This window comes from Acartia tonsa, chromosome 5, assembly GCF_053477335.1.
Source record: "Acartia tonsa isolate MP-2025a chromosome 5, ASM5347733v1, whole genome shotgun sequence".
In the NCBI taxonomy this organism is placed as follows: domain Eukaryota; kingdom Metazoa; phylum Arthropoda; class Copepoda; order Calanoida; family Acartiidae; genus Acartia; species Acartia tonsa.
The window spans coordinates 3,920,338-3,941,738 of NC_137264.1; the positions used below are offsets into that span (position 1 = coordinate 3,920,338).

At 31.5% G+C, this 21,401-nt stretch overlaps 1 protein-coding gene across 6 annotated transcripts in view; it reads right to left on the reverse strand.

Annotated features, from left to right (window-relative positions):
• Positions 1 to 832: 832 nt before the first annotated feature.
• Positions 833 to 21,401, reverse strand: part of LOC145318556 (uncharacterized) — a 547,717-nt gene continuing 527,148 nt past the window's right edge. For all 6 annotated transcript variants that reach the window (XM_080159918.1, XM_080159917.1, XM_080159916.1 and 3 more), the window contains 11 exons: positions 20,675 to 20,830; positions 16,425 to 16,547; positions 14,564 to 16,232; positions 13,472 to 13,652; positions 12,864 to 13,204; positions 12,254 to 12,443; positions 11,672 to 11,852; positions 9,595 to 9,793; positions 6,946 to 7,052; positions 5,274 to 5,383; positions 833 to 2,643 (listed from right to left, as the gene is read on the reverse strand). In XM_080159918.1, the coding sequence (XP_080016044.1) occupies positions 2,631 to 2,643; positions 5,274 to 5,383; positions 6,946 to 7,052; positions 9,595 to 9,793; positions 11,672 to 11,852; positions 12,254 to 12,443; positions 12,864 to 13,204; positions 13,472 to 13,652; positions 14,564 to 16,232; positions 16,425 to 16,547; positions 20,675 to 20,830 (3,270 nt within the window). In that variant the 3' untranslated portion in view covers positions 833 to 2,630. The remainder of the gene's footprint in view (positions 2,644 to 5,273; positions 5,384 to 6,945; positions 7,053 to 9,594; positions 9,794 to 11,671; positions 11,853 to 12,253; positions 12,444 to 12,863; positions 13,205 to 13,471; positions 13,653 to 14,563; positions 16,233 to 16,424; positions 16,548 to 20,674; positions 20,831 to 21,401) is intronic.

The following is a 21,401-nucleotide window of genomic DNA, read 5'->3' on the forward strand; positions in this document are numbered from 1 at the left end:
TAGAAGCTGTTCTACTATTCCAAACGTCCATCTGTTTGTAAAGATTCCCCATTAAGAGATATAAGTTTTCCGGAATTTTAATGTAGGGAGTAGATTTGAAATCTGCATCAAATTTTAAGGATTTTTTATAAAATTCGTTTTTTGTAAAATTCTTTATCTAAAAGCGAAAGTACATTTTAAGTTAATTAATTTTGACCAATAGGATAGGTGGATTTTAAACTACCTGCGCTCTAATTGGTTGAATGATGTACGACATCCAATCAGAGCGCAGATTTTTTAAATCTACCAATCACAGATGCCAAAATTAATTAACTTAATTTGTATTTCCGCTTTTAGATAAAGAATTATACAAAAAACGAATTTCATAAAAAATCCTTAAAATTTGATGCAGATTTCAAATCTACTCCCTACATTACAATTCCGGAAAACTTATATCTCTTATTCCCCATACCAATTTGCTTCTTTCATATGTCTAACATTCTACATAGGTCTGTCTGATATGATTTAATGGACATCGAATGTTTATTAAGTGAAAAAAGTGTTCTTTCATGTGTCCTAAATTCTTCTGGTTTCGTGGTTTTATAATTATCTTCAAATCTCTCTCTTTATAAGTGAGCATCTCTATAATCAAGTCTTTCAAAATATAAGTATGTCCTTATCCTGTATTTAGCACTTTTGCAACAAATTTACTTAAATTTTGATCAGGACATTTATATTCTGTTTTTTTTAGTTCTGACACTTTACGCGTTTGTCCGTTTGTGCTACTGCTTCAGAGCTTCGCTTTTATGGATGTTGTCATTCTTGTTCTTAGCTAAAAACTAAAAAAAATTGCTGTAGTATCAGATATTTATTTGTCTAAAATTCTTAATAAAAAACAGGAATAATATTATTTTACAATTCTACATCAGAATTCTAAGGTTGAATATTAGAAAAAGGTTTAATAGGTTTTAATATAGTTATATTATCATTTTAGATTTAAAAAAAAATTAATCTGTATGAATTTTTGTTAGGATATATAACACAAGAAAACTTAAAACTGAAATATCTATTATTTTTTATCTTTTTTTTGAAAACTATTTGTAAAAAATTGCTTATAAGAGATTTTTATGTTTAATCTCGCTTGGCAATAATTTTTGAGATAAAAAAAAACAATTTATAAAATGCAAAAAAAAACTAAAATAAATAATTAAAAATCTAATTTATTTTGTATTGGACAAAATTAATATTTCTATGATAAAAAGAGTTTTTTAATAATTTGATTTTTTATAAGAAAATTGGATCTAGGACGGTTCATGAAAAAATGTTGGCTGTTTCAAACCTTTTTTAAAAGTAACATCGATAAAGTCTACAAGCGGCAAAAATAAAAAATAATGCTCAAAAAAGGCCTGGCTTACGAATATGCGCGTAAGACTGGTTTTGCGCATTTATTTGCAATATAATATTTTAAAAAGGTTATAATCATTTGCGAACATACATGTTTGTTCAGCCGTTTGGCCGTTTACAACTTGTAAAGTTCTTAGAAAAGTTTGGATTCCAGCTACATTTTACCGTGAACTGTAGTAGATCCTGTTTTTTTGTCAGAAAAAAAATTAATTAAAAAAGACAAAAAAGAACAATTAATTTTGTTAATAAAAACAATTATTAAATCTATATCTAATATTTGAAACAATTTCTAAGTAAAGTTATATATTTTTTATATTAATTTCTATAAATATTTTTAACAAAAAATGACAATAAAACTCATGATTTAAGTAACTTATTCTTTAAATAATTTAATCAATATAATATTTGAAAAGAATTTAATATCATAAAAAATCAGAAATTATGGGTAAATAAAATGTAATTTCAGTTTTCTGACCTTATCGCTTGTTTTGCTTAGGTCAAAGTGACGAAAATTAAACATTTTTCAAACTGTCTTATTTATATATTTATTATCACAATTGAGACAACTAGAAGTTTGAAGTTTTTTTTTCAACAAGTTAAAATATAAACGGGTGTTTATACAATACAGAATAAAATCATACATCCAGAATAGTAATGAAAAATATTCAGAATTAAAATTCTTTGTAGAGCAAATTTTGCTGTTTTTTCAACAATTTATTAATATTGTATAAACATTCCCAAAATAATTACTAATAAAAATGATTTCTGCCTGTTGGTATGATGTGTGAATTTACAAGGGATGATTAATGAGTTATGCAAAAAAAAAACTGGGATGAAAAATAATATTTGTTCTTGAAGGGAAAAAATGATACAGTAATTTCTTAAAAGCATTATTTTGATTGTATACTATATTACATAATTTGAAAGAAAGTCTTTTTTAAAATCAAAATAATGCTTTTAAGAATATTTTAAAATAAATAATTATACAATAATTAATAATATCATGATTTTAGAATCACCAGATTGCACTTATTTCTTTAATTCAATTTAATGTACATTTGTACACTTAAGATTATGTACATCTATTTAGTGTGTACATTAACCACTGAACGTAGTCTTTGTTTTCAAGCACTGCTGTTTTAATTTCAGATTTTTGAAGATTTTTGTCTTTTCACCTTTGATTTGATTACTCTTTAATATTTGAGTTAGTCAACAACTTTGCTTTCATTTGTTGCACTGTTTTATTCTTAGCTGAAAACCCTGAGAAAAAAAAATATTTATATCAAAATTTGAAAATTAATATTATAATACCTACCAGTAATTTCATTAAAAATTAAATTTATAAAAGTATTAATTTCTCTTTAAAACTTGAAAACCCCCCAAAAAAGTTTGTGCGACTATTAGATGTAAAGTTTAGTGTTTCTGCAATATTGTAAAAACTAAATGTACAATGATAGGGGAAATATTAATTTTAAATATGGATTAGTAACCTAAAAAAAACGTAGGCATTCTTAAAATATTTAGATAAACTTATCTCATAAATAGATATACTGTCTTCATAAGTATATCTATCAATGAAGGAAGTAATTTTAATTGTCTTTTCAAAAAACTTTAATACGGTTTTCCTTCCAAGACTTCAGATTTTCTGCTCAAAGCTGAAACATGACTATTAGCTATTTTTAGATGATTTATTTCTTGTAGTTTTGTATACTCATACTACAGCAAAGTTTTAAGTAAAACTATTTCAAAATTGAATTGAAAGGCTTTTGACTGAAATATCGGAGTGCATCCGATAGACAGGGACAAGAATTTTACAAAACAAATTTAAAAGAATTAATTGTAGAGTAGAACAATATATTAAGATCAAAGGGTGTAATTAAATCATTAAGGATATAAAAAAGAGTAATACATTTTAATTACATTTTGACAACATTTTTGCCAAAAAAACGTATTTTTGTTGATTAATTCAGGTTGGGAAATAACAGCCCTGTAGGGTTAGAAACCTTGCAGGGGCTAGTAAGTAAGTTTTTTGAAAAATGAAAAAAAAATGCGGGAAGATTTCGGTGGTCAAGAAGGTTAATTTATCATCTATTGGCTTATCCCTGAATCCATACAATTTTATTTCCCATGAGTGCAACGGAGAAAATGATAGGATTAGATAGATGAATAGAAGAATAAATAAGCTCAATAGATCCAGATATTAGTATTCACTTATAAGGAAGTATTAAAGTTTGGGTATTAAATTTCAAGCAGGTTTCTGCCTTATTGCTGCTAAAAAAAAGAAAACAACACAAGGGCGTTCAAATATGACTGTCTAAATTCTATTTTTTTCTTTAAAATAAAATTATATGATACTGTTTTATTATCTGTTAGCGGCCTTATTCCCTCTCTCATCCGTATACGAGATCTTACTAAACAAACATATACAGCTACTGTAGTATTTAGGTTAGGTAGCTAAATATATTTTTGTCGCAAATTTTGGATAAGTAGGACAAGAAGAAATCTGTGTGCTGTACGGCACAAAAGGCCTTTATTTTTGTCAATTTAGCACTCATTATACCACTGCCAACTTTTACAGCACATACAAATCAAGGACAGGGCAGTGCATGAGGAAAAACATTCAAGACAAATATTTATTAAAGGTGAGGTGTTATGCTTCTTTTAACAGTGCAGCTACTTTATAATTGGGGTTGTATAACTTTACGTCCAGGGAGGGAGGGGGACAGTGGTCTGTTTATTACACTAGCCCCCAAAGTATTATAAAAACCTTTTCTTATTCGTTGGCTCAACAACTTTGGGTACCCTTATTGAACTTTGATTGGTTGGTTCTTTAAGTTGAGTGTCCAAACGTTTCAAACATTAATTGTAATCTGCAGAAGCGATGATTTTGTGCATCATCAATAGGGATTTACATAAATTTAACGGCCTTTGTCTTATCCCTTTAGATCCCTGCTTTACGTCAGTCATGGTTCTACTCATTTCGTTAAATTAATCTGAAAAATGTTAAATATTGTCACTTTTGTAATATTACTAGCGGCTTCGCTCCTAGTCTCTAGGGGCTTTGCCTAAAAAGGAAATAAAAAATATAAAAAAATAAGTATTTCTGGTGCTGCCTTTTTTGTGAATTAACTGCCTCAAAACCATTTTTAGGGAGGTGGAAATTTTCATTTTTTGGGGGGTTGGGGGTGTCCCAACCCTCAAGAAAATAGCTTAAAACCACCACAGGACCAGTAGGTATATTCTCTGGAGAGTAGAGCCCATTCGGTTCAGCGGTTACCGAGTTCTTAAGCTTCAGACAGACGGACAGACATCAAGCTACTTTGTTATATAGATTAAGTAAGTTGTTGCTGATTATTTTTGCTGCTCTAGTAATGAATATAATTGTCCTTGTTTAATAGTATTTTCATATTGTACTGTCTACTAATTGTTAATTTCCCAATGCGGATCCCTGTCCAATTTACTGGTGTCAACCTTAATCCGTAGCACATTAAATCTGAGAATAGGCTGAACATAAAAGTAGGACAGAAATAGTTTTAGGAAGTAAGTACAGGCTGCTTAACTAATCTTGTCTCAATTTTAAAACTTTGGTAAATGTGGTAAATAGACTGAAATTTTTTTAATGAAGTCAAATATTTATCATTTAATCTATAATAAACTTAAAATATCTCTCAGGCAATCAATCTAACATTCAATATATCGTTCAATTTACCGTTCAATCTATCATCCAATCTATTCATCTATCTATCAATATATCAATCAAACTATAAATTAATCTTTCCATAATATCGTATATCTTTATATAACAATCTATTAATCATTTTATCTATCAATTGATGAATCAATCTGTCTATTAGATAATATATCAATCGAACAATAGAAGCAATAAATACCTTAAGGATCTCATAAGACTGGTAAGTACTCCAGCCAGAGCTGTAGCTTTCTTCATCAAAATATTCATGGTCGGGTCGTTCATGTCTTTACCTTTCGCCAACTTAGCCGCCTAGAATATAAATAGATAGTTAAATTGTTCATATACGTATTTTTGGATACTCTGGGTTCTTAAGGAATAGGACAATGATCAATAGTTTGATGAAAATAAACAAAATTACCCTTTCAGTAGTTAATGTTATTGATTAGGAAATTTGTTAACAGTTAGGTTTGATCATGGTTTGATAAAAAGTACCCAAAGTTGTTAAGTCAACTTTGAGAATCAGAATAATTTACAGCCAATCATATTTACTTTTACACTGCACTGTAGGCAATGGAAGATATGGTTTTCTATTATGGTTTTTAAGTCAGTTTGATAATACACATGGTAAGGTGACAGGTAAAATTTATAAAAATGAATGTATGAAAAGCTAAATAAAATAAAGAATATATAGAATTTATCTATACAGAGATAGGATAATGGATGGTAAACTAATCTTTCCTTTCCTTTTTTGTAATTAAAATCTTATACTTTTTGTTTTATCGCCGTTGTCCTCTCCATCCCTGTTTTTATCAGAATAGTGCAGCATTCCTAGGAAGTACACATATGTTTTCACCATACTGACAATGTTTCAAAATTAGCATTAGTAAACAAATTGTGTCATTATAAAAATGTTAATGAACATCTTTCAAACGCTTTGGGTAAAAAAGAAAATTAATTAACAGATTATCCCCCCGATTTTAATACTTAAAGTAAAAAGTCTCAGTTACTAACATTTTCATTTTGGGTGAAACACTTCTTCTATTTTGTGAGTATTCATAAATTTTATGCAAATTTGTAAAATCTTGTCAAATATTATCAAATAATGAAAATAGTCAAATAGAACCAAATGAGATACTTTAGAGTGGGGAATAGGTCAAAATAATTTTGTATTTTTGATCAATAAGATCTCTTTAACGGCTGGACCGGTCGGTCTATAACTTTGTGGTTATCTTCCTACCTAGCCTACTAAAAAATTGCCTAGGAAAATAAGTTACATTCCAGTTATTTACAAACAATACCTGCCAAAAATTTAGTCTTAAAAATCATTCATCTACATTAATATTTTTTTAACATCTAATTAAATAAACAATTATCTTTTATTACACATTAACTCTATCTAAGATGCTTTTTTACCCATCTAAAAAACCTTCGTTATAGCTATGCAATTAAAGATTAGTATCCATGTTTCAAAGCTCTAAAGTATTTCTTTTAAATTGGTTAAATGGGGCAGATCCTAAAATCTCGATAACATCCCTTTAAATTAATTGTTGATCACACAAACCCATCCCCCCTCTCCCTCCTATTTAATTGACTGAACTGCAGCAAAAAATGGCACGACCCCCCCCCCACAGGAATCTCCTCATGCAACAAAAAAAATATTTTGTTTTTTTACGATTGGGGTCTTTTTATAGTTGATGGAAAATTGCCCCAAAATCTCTTAGATAGAATCTTATTATGAAAGAAAATAAAATTTAACATTGGAGATTTGCATATTAAAATATTTCTTGGGGTGAACTTGCTTTAGAGATTTTTCATTTTTATTCTTTATTTATTTTAGAAGCGCAGCAACTCTAAAATTATTATATATATACCTGAAGTGTCTGTAGGTATGTATCAACGACCTCTTGAACCTTGATGATGAGCAGGTTAGTCTGGTCTGGGGTGTTTGTTGTCACAGCACAATCACGTGTTAAGCTCCCTAAATAAAATTTAAGGTAATATTTCATCTTTAACTTCACTGTTACCCTTTGAGGAATCTTATTTTGGTGTATCTCTGAAAAACAACTTGCTTAATTATGTGGTCAAACGTCATTCACACAACCAACCCTTTAGTTGCACGACCTTAAGTTGGAAGTTAATTTGAGTTAAATTGTCATATTAAAAATATGTTTTCAATAGTTTTAATTAAGAATTTGTGTTTGAAAAATCTTTCTATAAACTTACTTTTTTTGGTAAAAAAAAGGTTTAGCCGAAGCCATAGAGGCTTGAGACAGAAACATTAGTTTGAAATAAACCATTACTATACTCTATGAATATTATGTATAACTTTAACCATATTACATGGAAATTATGGAAAAAGTTATACCATTACGTTTTTATGATTATTTTCATAATATCTTTTTATTCATAGCATTGTAATTCTTTAGATATATTATTTTTTCAAAATATTTCAAAAAACATATATCTCTTCAATACGTGCCTGTCCTGTTTTTTTTAAATACTTATATCTTTACCTTTTCTAATTGAAAATTATTTATATATGATATAATCTAAAGATATCAATAGGTAAAGCTTTTTCTTGAGCAAATAAATCCTTTTGGGCCTATAAAGACAGAAAACCAGATTTAGACACAATAACGTCTCCAAACTTCAAAAGAGGGTTAACTTTAAAATCAACAAAAAAAACTATAATTTTAGTTAAAGAAAATAAACAGGAGGATGCCGTCGCTCTGCTACTATTTATGGCATATGATACTACTACCGTGAGTTTGGGGTATGCCTTTGTCATCAAACAGGCACAATTCATAAACATACATAATACAGACTTTCAGACAAAGTTTGTGCAATTAAAGGTTTGGAATGCTAATTATTATATTGCCTAATACGCCAGGTTTAATAGTGATTGACTCTATTATAGGTTTAGAAAGCTACCAATAGCCTAGAAACCAAGAACCTTGCCCCTATAACTTTGCTAAGTTGGAATATTTTTAGTTTTGTAATGCAACACAACCTTCAAAGGAGTGTATTCAATTATCTAAATAGAATGTAGTGGAAAAGGATAGCATTCACTTCCGCAAGTATTTACACCTGCATAATGTTCCATATTCACAAGACGACACAATAGCAATTTCTAATAAATTGATTGAAGCAGAAACGAATTCATAGTTTGTGCTGTAGTAATAATAATATGTAGTTCTGGTGATTTGATAGATGGATTCATGTTTGAAAATGAATCTGGATAGGAACCGGTTCTCATCCATACGAAAAAACTATGTCTAGCATCGTATTATATCCAGCTTTCTACGAATATAAAAATGTACAATTATAAGATTAATACCAGTTTTTTTAGCCACGTGGTGCCGAAAACATTCTATATCCGCGGAAAGCTGTTTATAATACGATGCGAGAAATAACTATTAAGCCATCTTAAAGGACTGGCTTAATTTAGAGTCAAATATCCCATATAATATCTACATTAAACAAAACTTTAAATAAATCGAAAGGAGAAATAAAGTTATAGAGTAGTTTTACTATTTGTAAAGAAAATATAAATAAAAGAATGGAGAAGCTAAATTTTCCTTTTTTGTGTTTTCGACATTTCTTTTCAACTGCTTTAAACTTTCTTTTACAAACAATCAATGATATTCATTCTTTAAAACCACAAAAAGTGTTATTTAATATATTTACTGCGAATCAGCTTATAGTACCTAATAAAAGATTATGTCATACAATACAAAAGACCAATGATAGGCTAGTATACATTTCTATTGGCCAATGATAAAATGTATACTGACCAACCATTGGTAAATTGTATTGAATTCGTCATTTTTAATAGGCACTATAAGCTGCTTCATTAATGTTTCCTTGCCTTTGAAGACTGTCTGTTTGTATGTATGTAACGATGATAATCTTGTTTTATTTTTGGTACATATTTTTATGATTTAATCATAAAGGTTTAAATTAAAATGAAAAGAACATAAGTGGGGATAATTTCTATAATTTTTTTTTAAGACAGACATTTAGCTACAATGATATTTTAAAGATATAAATATGTACACTGTACAGAGCTGGATCTTTAAATCATTTTAGTGGTGAGCCAGATCGGGGTGAGCCGAATTTCAGCCAATCACAGCGCGGCATTTCATAAAATGCTGTGCTCTCATTGTTGGAAAGTTGGCTCACCCCGATCTGGATCACCACTAAAATGATTTAAAGATCCAGCTCAGGTGTATACGACAACAGATAAGCAAAGTGTCAAAATAGGAAGAAAACATTTTTTAAAATCTACTTATGGCTTTGGAATATTAAATCTGTTAAAAAAACATAATTTCAAAAGTATGAAAGCTGTTTATAGGGCCTATATAAAATGACGCCATACAATACAAATGACCAATGATAGGCCAATACACAGACTAAATTATCAATGGCAGGCCAGTATCAATTTTAATTGACCAATTGTAGGCCAGTATAGTAGGGCCTATAAAAAGCTCTTCGAAAATTATGATTTCTCATAAAATTACCTATTCTTTGAATCATACTGACGCAGTGGTTGAGACAGCCGACCAGCTGACTTTCTGACTCGGTCGCCGACTTGACAAACAGCTTGGAGGCGGTCACAAACTGGCGGGCCTCGGTGGTCAACAAGTCACGTGACCGCAGGAATTTCTCCTCATTCTCCTGTCTTTGCTCACAGCCGTTCACACAAATATGCTTTGATTCCTAAAAAATTATTCATGGATTAGGCTTATAACATAGTAAGTATTAAACTCAAATTATGAAAATTTTAGTAGAAAAGACTATCAAAATTTTTAAAAAGATGTTCAAATTTTCATAAATAAAGAATTTTTATTTTTAAAATTTAAAGGTATATTTATAGAATATATACTTATAGCAACATTTTTTAGTTTTGAAAACTTTAATTTTTTGAAAAATTTAACTTTTTAAAAAGAGAAGATTAAGAGAAAAGTGACCAGAAACAATTATTTCAATAAAACCAAAGTCTTTGAAGTCTGATGAAAATAACTTTGTTCAGTGTCCCCATTAAACAAGCAAATAATCTCAGCTGATTATCTATTTGAAAACAACTTAAAAAGTCATATAAATCATATTTTAAAACCTCATATGATAAAATCATCTTACAATTTTCTTGCAATCAATGGGTTCGATACAGTCGCTGTTTTTAATTTTTGTTGAATTATTAAAATGCTGTATAAAATCCTTTAGAGAATTTTTAATGAGATTTTAATGAGTCTGGCAAATTTTATAGTTTTATGCCACAAAACTTTTAAATTCTTTATTCACTTATATCGGTTGCTTTCATAGCATTTAAGTGGTTCTCAATTTAATGGGGTATGGAACAGCAAAAAAATAGCCTAAAACCATACAAAGAATCTAAAAATAGCCTAAAACAACCCTTGTGCATATTTAAAGCTTCCCTAAAATGGAGAACTCAATCGGTTCAGTAGTTATCAAAATCTGCTAAAAAAACTACTTCTAAGAATAAAGAGGAAAAATAAATCTTCCAATTTTATGTAAGTCTTTTTAAAAATTTTAGCAGAACAATATTTTATGCTCTCTTGTCCCCGTCGAAGCTTCCCCCTAACAGTTAAAGCTACCAAAGGCAGATAATAGCTAAAGTTTAGGATAAGATTCATTTACAGTTCATTATTTTCAATTATCTCTGATCAAAAAGAATACAAACATAATTTTTTTATTTATTGTTGCATGAATTTTAAAAAATTTTGAACTGCTTCCTATATTTTTTGGGGGGAGAAATAAATATTCTGATAAATAAATAGTAGATCAAGAAATTTAAACTAAAGAATTGAATAGACAAAAAAATCATCGAGAATAGAACTTCCATAAGTAGTACAGCAAATAAACAAATTTCCTGGATTATTAAAATCCGCCAATTAACAAGGAATTTGTTTCTGGTATTAGTTCTTAGAATGCTAATTCCTTGGTAATATTGGCAGGTATGTTTAGTTTAAATGCAATGGAAAAACAAACTATTAAAAGAATGTTTATATAATACAGCTAATATTATCAATAACAAGTAAAAATTTGCTATCACTTACTTTTATAAATTAAAGTACTTTATCTTAATTTTGTTAATGAATAAGTTGTTGTTAGATTTTTCAGTGTTTTCGGACATTATTGTTCTTGTTTATTGTTCAAAAGCATCGCCAAAATATGTTTAGACATGAAAATTTAGCCCAAGCAATCATAGTACTTTTTGTTGAAATATTTGAATGCGTATTGCATTTGTGAGAAGGTACATGCAAGATTTGACAGGGCAATACTTTAAATTGACAACACGATAATTGTATTATCTATCTATCTATTTGTCTAGATCTCTACCTATCTAACCATCCGTTTATCCGTCTGTATTGTAGTCCCACCTTACATGTTACAGTTCTTCAATCCAAGGAGAAGGAAAAACCAAGACTCTAATTTAGAAATAAAATAGCTTAAAACCATCTTATGAGCTATCTAAAGCATCATAAAATTGGGAACTCTATCAGTTCAGTGGTTACCGAGATATTAAAGTGCAAACCAAAAAAATATGCACCATATCTAAATATATCTAAATTTTACCTGTAAATGTTTAGCAACTTTTACAACAACCTCCTCCGCCCTTTGAAACTCTATGAGGGGGTGCTCCACTCCCCCGTTGGTGTCCAGGTACTCTTTGTCTGATTCATTATCATCCACACTTGTCCCCTCCAGAGAGTCGTTGGGATCAAAATCACTGTTGGTATACACATCATTGTGATACCTAATTATATTGAATATAATTTAAGTATGTTTGCTGGTAGGCAGGAGGCAATGGGCTGTAAATTATACTGGTACCCAAATAAACAGGTCTCCTCAGTGAGATTAAATCTTGATAGTTTGATTAAAATTAGCAGTGTCCAAACTTTTCACCAATAAATTTATCTGTTTATCATCATTGGGAAGCAATAATAAGATGATTAACTATTAAAAAAAGAACAGTAAAGTGTTTTTACGAAACTAAATTTATTTATTATCCTGATAATATTAGTGATATTAGGCTAGATTATTTTAATTAGCAAGTAAATTGACAAGAAAATCAATTTACACGGACTTTCAGGAACGTACTTACTCTAATTATAGAGTATCTGCGCTACAAAGAAACTATTATTAAGTAAGAATTACCCATTCAAATAAGGGGGCGGAGCCGCGCCTCGCGTCGAGCTTGCGTGACTTGTGTGATTGTGGTGGGCGTGGCCATTTTGGTGGGCGGTCACATGGCCGTTCTGTTTGGTCGCATTCGCGGATTTTTTAAGGATTGACTTCGGGCTTGCGGTCACAATGGTCACTGGGCTTACTGATCTGTCATTTTGACCTTAATTGATAATATAATGATTAGATCCTGATTGAAGATAAAAAATCAAGAAGCTTATAAAAATAAATTTTTTAATATTACTTGGATCTTACACCAGATTATCATTTACTTTAATAAAGTGAAACTTGTAGCTACCTAAATAAAGACCCCCCTCCCCCATCCAACCCCTTTACCCCCTACAATCCTCCTGAATTGACGACAGACAGTTTTCCCCTGTCATAGTAACCACGATGTATATTCTATATCCATTCTTAGAAAAACCCTTACTGAGGTTTAAATTACTCATTTGTTTTTTTATGGTCTATTTTTAAATTAAAAATTTATGAGAATAGAATTAATAATCACTTAAAGCACTAAATTATAGGTATGGCAGAAAAAAATCTTTTAGCATAAGTGTGAATATAAATAAAAAAAACTTACCTGCTTCCTTTATTGAAACATGGTTAGATTTAGCAGGCGAAGAAAATTTGTGGGTGGGGAGCGGCGATGCGTCTGTTGTGGGCGGCGGGACAGGCAGCTTCCTACCCATGTTTAATTTCTCCGCTTGGGGGCCCTTTTCTGGCGGTGGGGGCGGTATCCCGTTAGAATCTCCGTTCCTGTGAGATATTGGGACATGTCGTGCCGGCGAGGAATGATGATTGTTGGTTAGTTTGTTGGCGGGTTTGGGGCTGGCAGGCGGCGTTGGGGCGGCAGGTTTGGACCTGCTGGTTTGACCGCTGGCAGAGGGGGGAATTACAGGTAGAGCGCGGCCAGGTGAAGGCCTGGTTTGCATAGAATAATAATTATAGAATTTAGGAAAAGTTATAATATAAAAAATTAATATATTCATAAATAGTATCAAATAATGATAATCTTTGATATAAATATTTTGGTATTTAATGAATTTAACATGCATTAATATCAGAAAAATATATTAAAAATTAAAATGACCATTAATTTGGATGATAATAAAGCAAGTTCATACATATAAGGTTCCTTTTCTGGCTTAAAGTAGCGCATCTACTCTATATACAGTTATCATTCTCTGCCTGTGATTAGAAGAAGGTTTGGTACTACGTGCAGGTAACATGGGCTTCGGGCTGCCGGGCACCGACAACCGCCGCTCGCCGGTGGTTGAAGTGACCGCCGCCGTTAAGGGGGGTGGTGGGGGAGCGGTTGGAGGAGAGGGTGGGTTCACACAGGTACTTGCAGGGCTAGAGGATTTTATACCTACAAAATAAAAGAAAATTTGTAATAAAAATATTTGAAGAACATAAACACTCTGTTTGCATATTTTGTACATTATGAAAGCCCATATTATTTTCTCCGTTTGTTTGTTTAAATCAAATATAATTGCATTTTAATATTTTAGCTAATAATTTCTGAATATACTATAGAAATAATATTTCAAATTAAATAATAATATAGGGATGGGGAAGGGGGGGGGCTATATTTTGAACACAGTAATAGTGTCTGACTGATTATGACGTAACAAAAAAAATTAGCCAATGAGAGGCCACTATAAATTCTACCAAGTGACAAATTTTTTTTGTTACGTCATAATCAGTCAGACACTATTACTGTGTTCCTATATTTTTCTTTTTCCAAACCTCTGTGATGCCCTAACTCTACGGTGCTACCCTGTATCCAATGGCCTAATCTAACCTAACCTAAAGTAATATTCAAACAAAGGATTCCCCCCCCCCTCACATTATTTTTTTTCAAACAATAGGGATGTTTCTATGGCTCGATAAGCTTTTTTTGTCTTACCTCCAAGCTGTTTAGTTGGACTTTTTTGTCTTACCTCCAAGCTGTTTAGTTGGACTTTTTTTTCTTACCTCCAAGCTGTTTAGTTGGACTTTTTTGTCTTACCTCCAAGCTGTTTAGTTGGACTTTTTGTCTTACCTCCAAGCTGTTTAGTTGGACTTTTTTGTCTTACCTCCAAGCTGTTTAGTTGGACTTTTTTGTCTTACCTCCAAGCTGTTTAGTTGGACTTTTTTGTCTTACCTCCAAGCTGTTTAGTTGGACTTTTTTGTCTTACCTCCAAGCTGTTTAGTTGGACTTTTTTGTCTTACCTCCAAGCTGTTTAGTTGGACTTTTTGTCTTACCTCCAAGCTGTTTAGTTGGACTTTTTGTCTTACCTCCAAGCTGTTTAGTTGGACTTGCTGCTGACAATGATGAGTTTGAGCTGGAACTTGTTGATGAACTTATCCCATTTCTGGGTGGTGACGTCACCATGCCGCGAAGTGATGTAGGTGATGTCAAATTGCTTTTGATCGATGGAGGCGATGTTAAACTACTTTTTGTCGACGAACTTGGCGATGACACGCCATTTTCTGTAGATTTTGTCGGGCTCAGTTGACCTGTGCGGAATGGGCTGTTGGTCACAAGTTTGGATATCTGAATGTCAGAACTTTCAGGTGAGGCCAATGGGGGAACAACTGGCGGCTTGGCTGCTGCTGGCGATGATTTGCTGGGTGAGGCGCGTGGTGGCAGTGACGGAGGATTGTCATCTGCAGGCGACACGGATTTAACAGTGTTCACTGACGCCGTTGATGATATTGAGTCACTGCTAGATGCTAGACTCATTGACTTTGAAGGACTTATTGGCGACCGCTTGGTGTCCAAGTCCTCAGAAGAATTGCTCATTTTGTTGTTCAGCTTTGTGGCAATGGATTTCACATGGACTTTGTGAACTGGCGCACTGGTAGTAGATAAAGAATGGTTGTTCATTGAGTTGTTAAGAATCATGTCATCTTTAGAGGAATTGGGCTTGCCAAGATGTAGGTTTTTTGGCTTGTTTGAGCCAACTCTTTTGCCAAGTGTGTTTGAGTTATACTGTGACATGATAGATTTTGGGGCACTTGATCTGGGAGGTGGTGGGGGTGGGGCATCACTTGAGTGCTCAGACTTCCCAAATGGTTTGCTAGCCACTGCCCCGTCAGGGCTACCAAATTGACGCAACAACATTTCCCTTTTATTCTGGACAGCACCCTTTTGAATGGGTGATGTGGCATCAAGTTCAGGACCCGGTGCAGATCTGGTCATCTTGTCATGATCATTGTTGCGAGAATATCTTGATCCTTGGTGCTGATTGCTCGACATTTTTTCATTACTCACATGCGCCTGTTGTGAAAGCTTTACTGGATAGCCAAACCTGTCTTTTTGAAGGCTTAAGCTCATATCAAGTGATCTGGTTTGATCCTGATTTTTTAGCAAACCAATACGCTCTTGCAGTGTAGGAATTCTTAGGGGACTAGAGTCACGGTTTGGTTCCCTAACTTCTCTCACAACACGAAGTTCTTGTATTTCGCGATCGCCTTCCGGTCGCGGACGTAACAGCGACCGATTATACAGCTGTCGTTCATTTTCCTCACTGCCTGGGGGCGGAGGTATGATAAAGGCGGATATATCCTCGGTTGTTAGTTCAACTATGGGCGAATGTTTAGTCGCTTGTCTTGCTTGGGGCCGTGTGGGTGGAGGTGGAACCGCCATATTGGCAATAAAATCATCAATATCATCGGATTTTAAATGTCTCAGGGCGGCCAAACTTGGGAATACATTTCCTCCGGCCATAGCACCCACAGCACTATTGGGTAAATCAGAGTCAGCATCTTGTAAATCTGGCATAGTTAGGCTGGTCAGAGAAGCCTCTTCTGGATCTTGTGCCACTTGCTGCTTGGCCAGCTTGATGCTGCCAATTTCACGCTCAATGGCCAACAGTTCAGCCTCCAGGGTTTCTCTGTCTGCAAATGGAGTGGGCGGTGTGCTCACAGATCCGGTTATTCCGTAGATTTTATGTGGCCCATCCTGAAAAAATAAAACTGATTAATATGTGTGAAATTGAATGAGCAATGTTTATTAATGTATAAAAAGTATCATTTTACATTTATTTTTAAAATCGTCTATAACGCACCCACTTACTTTACATTCTAATACTTTTAAATATTAAGGACCACAAGACAAATGTTTTATTGCTTACAAATCAAAGTGTCTACATACCTCGTCCGGTGTCATGGGGGGTGGAATCATGGTGAGGTCAATGAGGTCAGGATCCAGGACAAGCTTGCGGTCATTCAGGTTATCCTGTAGTCCAGACTTCTCACTAAATTTTCTTAACAACATCTAAAAATAAAATAAAAATATTTTTAACTTATTGACAACACATAACAATGCAATGCTATTTAAAATATAGATTTAAGTGAAAATTAAGTGTTTAATAATGCCCATTTTATTATTTCAAGATTTACTTCTTGAAAACTACCAAAGTATTGCATATTTTTAAAAAAGGTATATCTATCTACTACATAAATTAGTCGTTCTTCTAAAATAGTTTTACCTAAATTGCATGTGATTCCGCTTATTATTAATACAAATGAACCATTTATACATATTTTTAGCTTGTCAAAAACTCAAAAGTAAATTTAAAACCTAAAAGGAACAAAGAAAAATTTACTTTCTTTTATAAAAGATTGAAAAAAACTTTGTGCACTTTAGATCACACACACATTAAATCTCTTACACCATTCAATACTCAAAATAAGATACAATAGACCTATAAGAGTTAGAGGCTGATTTCTTCTGTATTGAAAAAATACAAATGTGCAACAAATAAAATGTTTCTTTAGTTAGAAAATTGAACCATTACTTATCAATTCACATTTTTAATTTCTTGTGAGGGGAGAAAGTCGATCAAAAAAAGATCTGACGTCATAAAAATGAGAGATGAGGAGAGGTGGAGTGGGAAAGAAAACCCCTAAAAAAGAGATGGGTAATCCCTCATTTTTATGACGTCACATGCTGATTTTTCGAGCGACACTCTCCCCTCACTTTCTTTCTTTCTTTGGGTTGCTATTTTAGAATAAATTATAGCGCATTTATTAGAAATTTTAAAGATTTTTTTTTTCAATCTTTGATCTATTTTGAAGAAATAATTAATCCTCTAACACTCATAACTTTATTGTAGGCCCAGAAAACACTGTGATTGAACATTGTCAAGATTAATCGTGGGATCAAACAGAATGCAATGTACCAGGAGTAAAGTCATCAGTAATTTTGTTTAGCTTAGTTTATTGACATTTTTTTATAATTGGACTTTCAGTCATAAGACATTTAATTCATATTATACACCCTAGCCCATTTAGCTGTTCGCTACCTTGCAGGACCTTACACCTTAGAATTGACATAACCTAACTATCATAATCCCTAACTAGCGTTTTCGTTTATAGCTATCTTGTAAAATTGGTGCAATCCCATGTGGGAGTAATAAAATTTCTCGTATTCATTCGAATCCGGTGGATAGGAACCGGTTCTCATCCATACGAAAAAACTATGTCTAGCATCGTATTATATCCAGCTTTCTACGAATATAGAAATGTACAATCATAAGATTAAAACCAGTTTTTTTAGCCGGTGCATTCGGCACCTCGGGGCTAAAAAAACTAGTTTTAATCTTATAATTATACTTTCTATATCCGCGGAAAGCCGTTTATAATATGATGTGAGAAATAACTATTCCATCTTATAATGTGTAAAATATAATATATTAATTATGTTTTTTTAAATTTGTAAAAGTTATTTTACACATCTTGTATTAGATAGCCTTCTGTTGGTAATATTTAGTAGCCATATTGGAAAGTGTATTACTTCTGTTGGTAATATTTAGTAGCCATATTGGAAAGTGTATTACTTCTGTTGGTAATATTTAGTAGCCATATTGGAAAGTGTATTACTTCTGTTGGTAATATTTAGTAGCCATATTGGAAAGTGTATTACTTCTGTTGGTAATATTTAGTAGCCATATTGGAAAGTGTATTACTTCTGTTGGTAATATCTAATAGCCATATTGGAAAGTGTATTACTGAAACTTACTTTTTAAAAATCCATTAATAGGGCATACTATGGAGTGTAAACCTACTCATTTTTAACATTTCAAGGTTAAAAAAAGTTTCCAAAAGAGGAACTATTTTTACATTTATTAATTATAAAAAGATGGGATAATGTTTGATAATTCCTCCAATTTTCAAATGTAAAATTTTACCTATAGTAGTTTTTTAACATAAATGTATTTTATGTATTTAAATATTTTATAGCTTTCAGAGTTTTGTCACCAAAACTTAGTTGAAAAAATACACAAATAGAAATAAATCATTCTTTTTACAAACTTTTTTCAAAGAAATAAGTTTTTATATAAATTCTTTTGATAAATCCTTCTTTTCATAGATAAATGATTCTTGCTAGCTTTTTCTTGTCCATTAATAAGATCTTATGCAACATCTTATTGTATATGAGTGTGTGTGCATTTCCGCATATAATCCTTATATTACAAAATTAAATTAATTTTCATGAAACAAACGCATACACCAATCAATATTTACCAAAACAGTATCTAAAAATTACTTTTATTACTTTTCTTTATTTTTATCTAATTTTAAAGTTTTCGTGATTTTCTCAACTCCTTTTCAAGATAGAGGGCTGAAATTTTCAGAGATTAATTGATTTTACATTCTACATATTTGCACCAAATTTTATTAAAATTTGTCTATTAATTTTTGGGGTCCTAGATCGAATCCTAGATTTTTAGGTTTTCGTGATTTTATCAAATCCTACTCAGGATTTGCGCTTGAAATTACCAGAGATGGAATATACTCATATTCTACATATTTTTATTAAGTTTCATTAAAATTTGTCTATTAATTGAGGTGCTAGATTGATTCCTAGATTTTTAAGTTTTCGTGATTTTAAAGGTTGCGTGATTTTTAAAGGTTTCGTGATTTCCTTATTTTATTTTATTACACTGCTCTATAGTAATTTTTTCCCCGATATCCATTCATAATTTTTGAGCTTCGCTACTTATGGATGTTGTCATCCTTGTTTTATATTATAAATCAGTATTGGTTGAATGGTTCAAAGAAAATATTTTAAAGGTTTCTTTTACATATAAAATTATTTCAAAATAAAATCTACTGAATAATTACTTTCTATATTAAATCTAAATTACATTTGGTAGTTAAGTACCTACATATAAATATATCTCAAAATATATTAAAGGCCATTTTTTGGTTTTTAATTTTATCCCAAGGGTAGGTCATATTAAACGAGACGGACAGAAGCAGCAGTGCCTCATAAAAATTACGTCATACAATACAAAGGACAAATGATAGGCCAGAATGCATTGTACTTTACCAATGGTAAGGTGTATACTGGCCTATCAGTAGTCATATGTATTGCATGACGTTATTTTGCATTAGGTACTATAAGCTGCTTCTGTCGGACATAATGATTGGAGCGCAGCAACTCTATGAGTGAGTTTACATACTATCTAAATAAACATGTGCAAGATGATTTTATTCTAGATATTTTTGTGTTCTCACCGGTCACAATTGAAACAGAATTCTATATCTTGGAATAAAACTGGGAATTTCTTTAACCATGCGCTAAAATGGTAATATTATGAGTTTTAGGTTAGGTTAGGAATTTATTATTTCAACAGGTTTTCATGATATCCAAGTTAGAAATCCTAATTGACGACAATGTTTCAATATCCACATATATACTATACATTTTAAAAGCTTTTATTTGCTATTTTGTAAACATTCGCTGATTTTTTAAGAATATTCTTGCCATCTTTGCAGCAGAGGAAAAATGCAAATGTAAAAGCACATAAAATGTTTTAATGTTGACTTTTTATTGAAATTTGAGTAGGTCGACTGAGTTTTTTTTACTGCAGTTCTTTTCCAGCAAAGAAATTCTACAAGTTTTAATTAAAATTTCGTCTGTCAGTTTATCTATATATGTCATACCGTCCGGCAAGTTTAAAATATATGACTATATTAATATTTTATTGAAGGTTTTTAAAAATTAGGAACACAATGCTTAATCTTTATAAGCTATCATAATCAATAAATTTTTAAAATATATTTATGAAAAAATTGCCCTTGTTTTATATTTAAATTATATCATACAAAGTATGTATGTTGTACATGCATTTTAGCATGTAAATCATTTTATAAATATGTGCATAATTCTATGCAAAATTATAAGGAAAATATATTTTAACTTTTTTGTCCCAATGAAAGAAGGAAAGCTGTTCAAGTGCATATTAAAATTGTGGCTTGGTAATCTCACACCCGCCGCTGAAAGCTGCCGATTTCCTGGCTTTTGGCTGCTTAAATCAATAACTTAAAATATTAAAAAGCCACAATTTAAGTAACAAATATAGCAAAGCTTTTCTATACTAGCAATTTGTCTACCTGTACGTCATCATTGAGGGCGTCAGGGCTGTGCAGGCCAAAACTGGAGTCGCTGTGCTTGAGCATGCTCTGGTGATTACCCATCCTACTTCCTGAACTGTGCATGCCTGACCCGCGAGGAACAGATTTGGGCTTAACAGCCTCCTCCCCGTTGCCCTGGAAGTAGAATTTTGTTGACTATTTTTATAAAGAAGGTCTATCAACTTTTTTTTTTATAGCTAGCCGGTTCTTTTAGTAAGTAGTAGATGTAAAATTTTTCATAGAATTCAAATATGCAATCGGTTTTTTTTGTAGACCTCTTATTTTTTAAGTAATTTAAGTTTTTTAAAAAAATAATTAAGTCGGTTTTAAGGTACTAAAACGCAACAAAATAAAAGAAGAAAATGGCCAGTAAGAACAAAAATAGTAAGATCTTTAATTTGACACCTTACTTTTAAAATTCTGTTAAGTAATTATTGAAAAAATCTATTTTTTTAACCTCGGTTTAATAAAAACTTTAGACCTAAATATTTTCTCAAACAGACATAAAAAACATGGGTTCATATATACCTTTAGAATCAGAAAAATATTACGAATCCATTGTAAGCAAAATTGAAAAAAAGTTAAAAAAATAAAAAATTAAACAAATGGCCAATTGTATTTTTTGTTCAGGCAACACTATCGTCTTCCCTTTTTTACCCCCTCTTTACTCCCTCTTTACCCCCTTCCCATTTTTATACTCAATTCA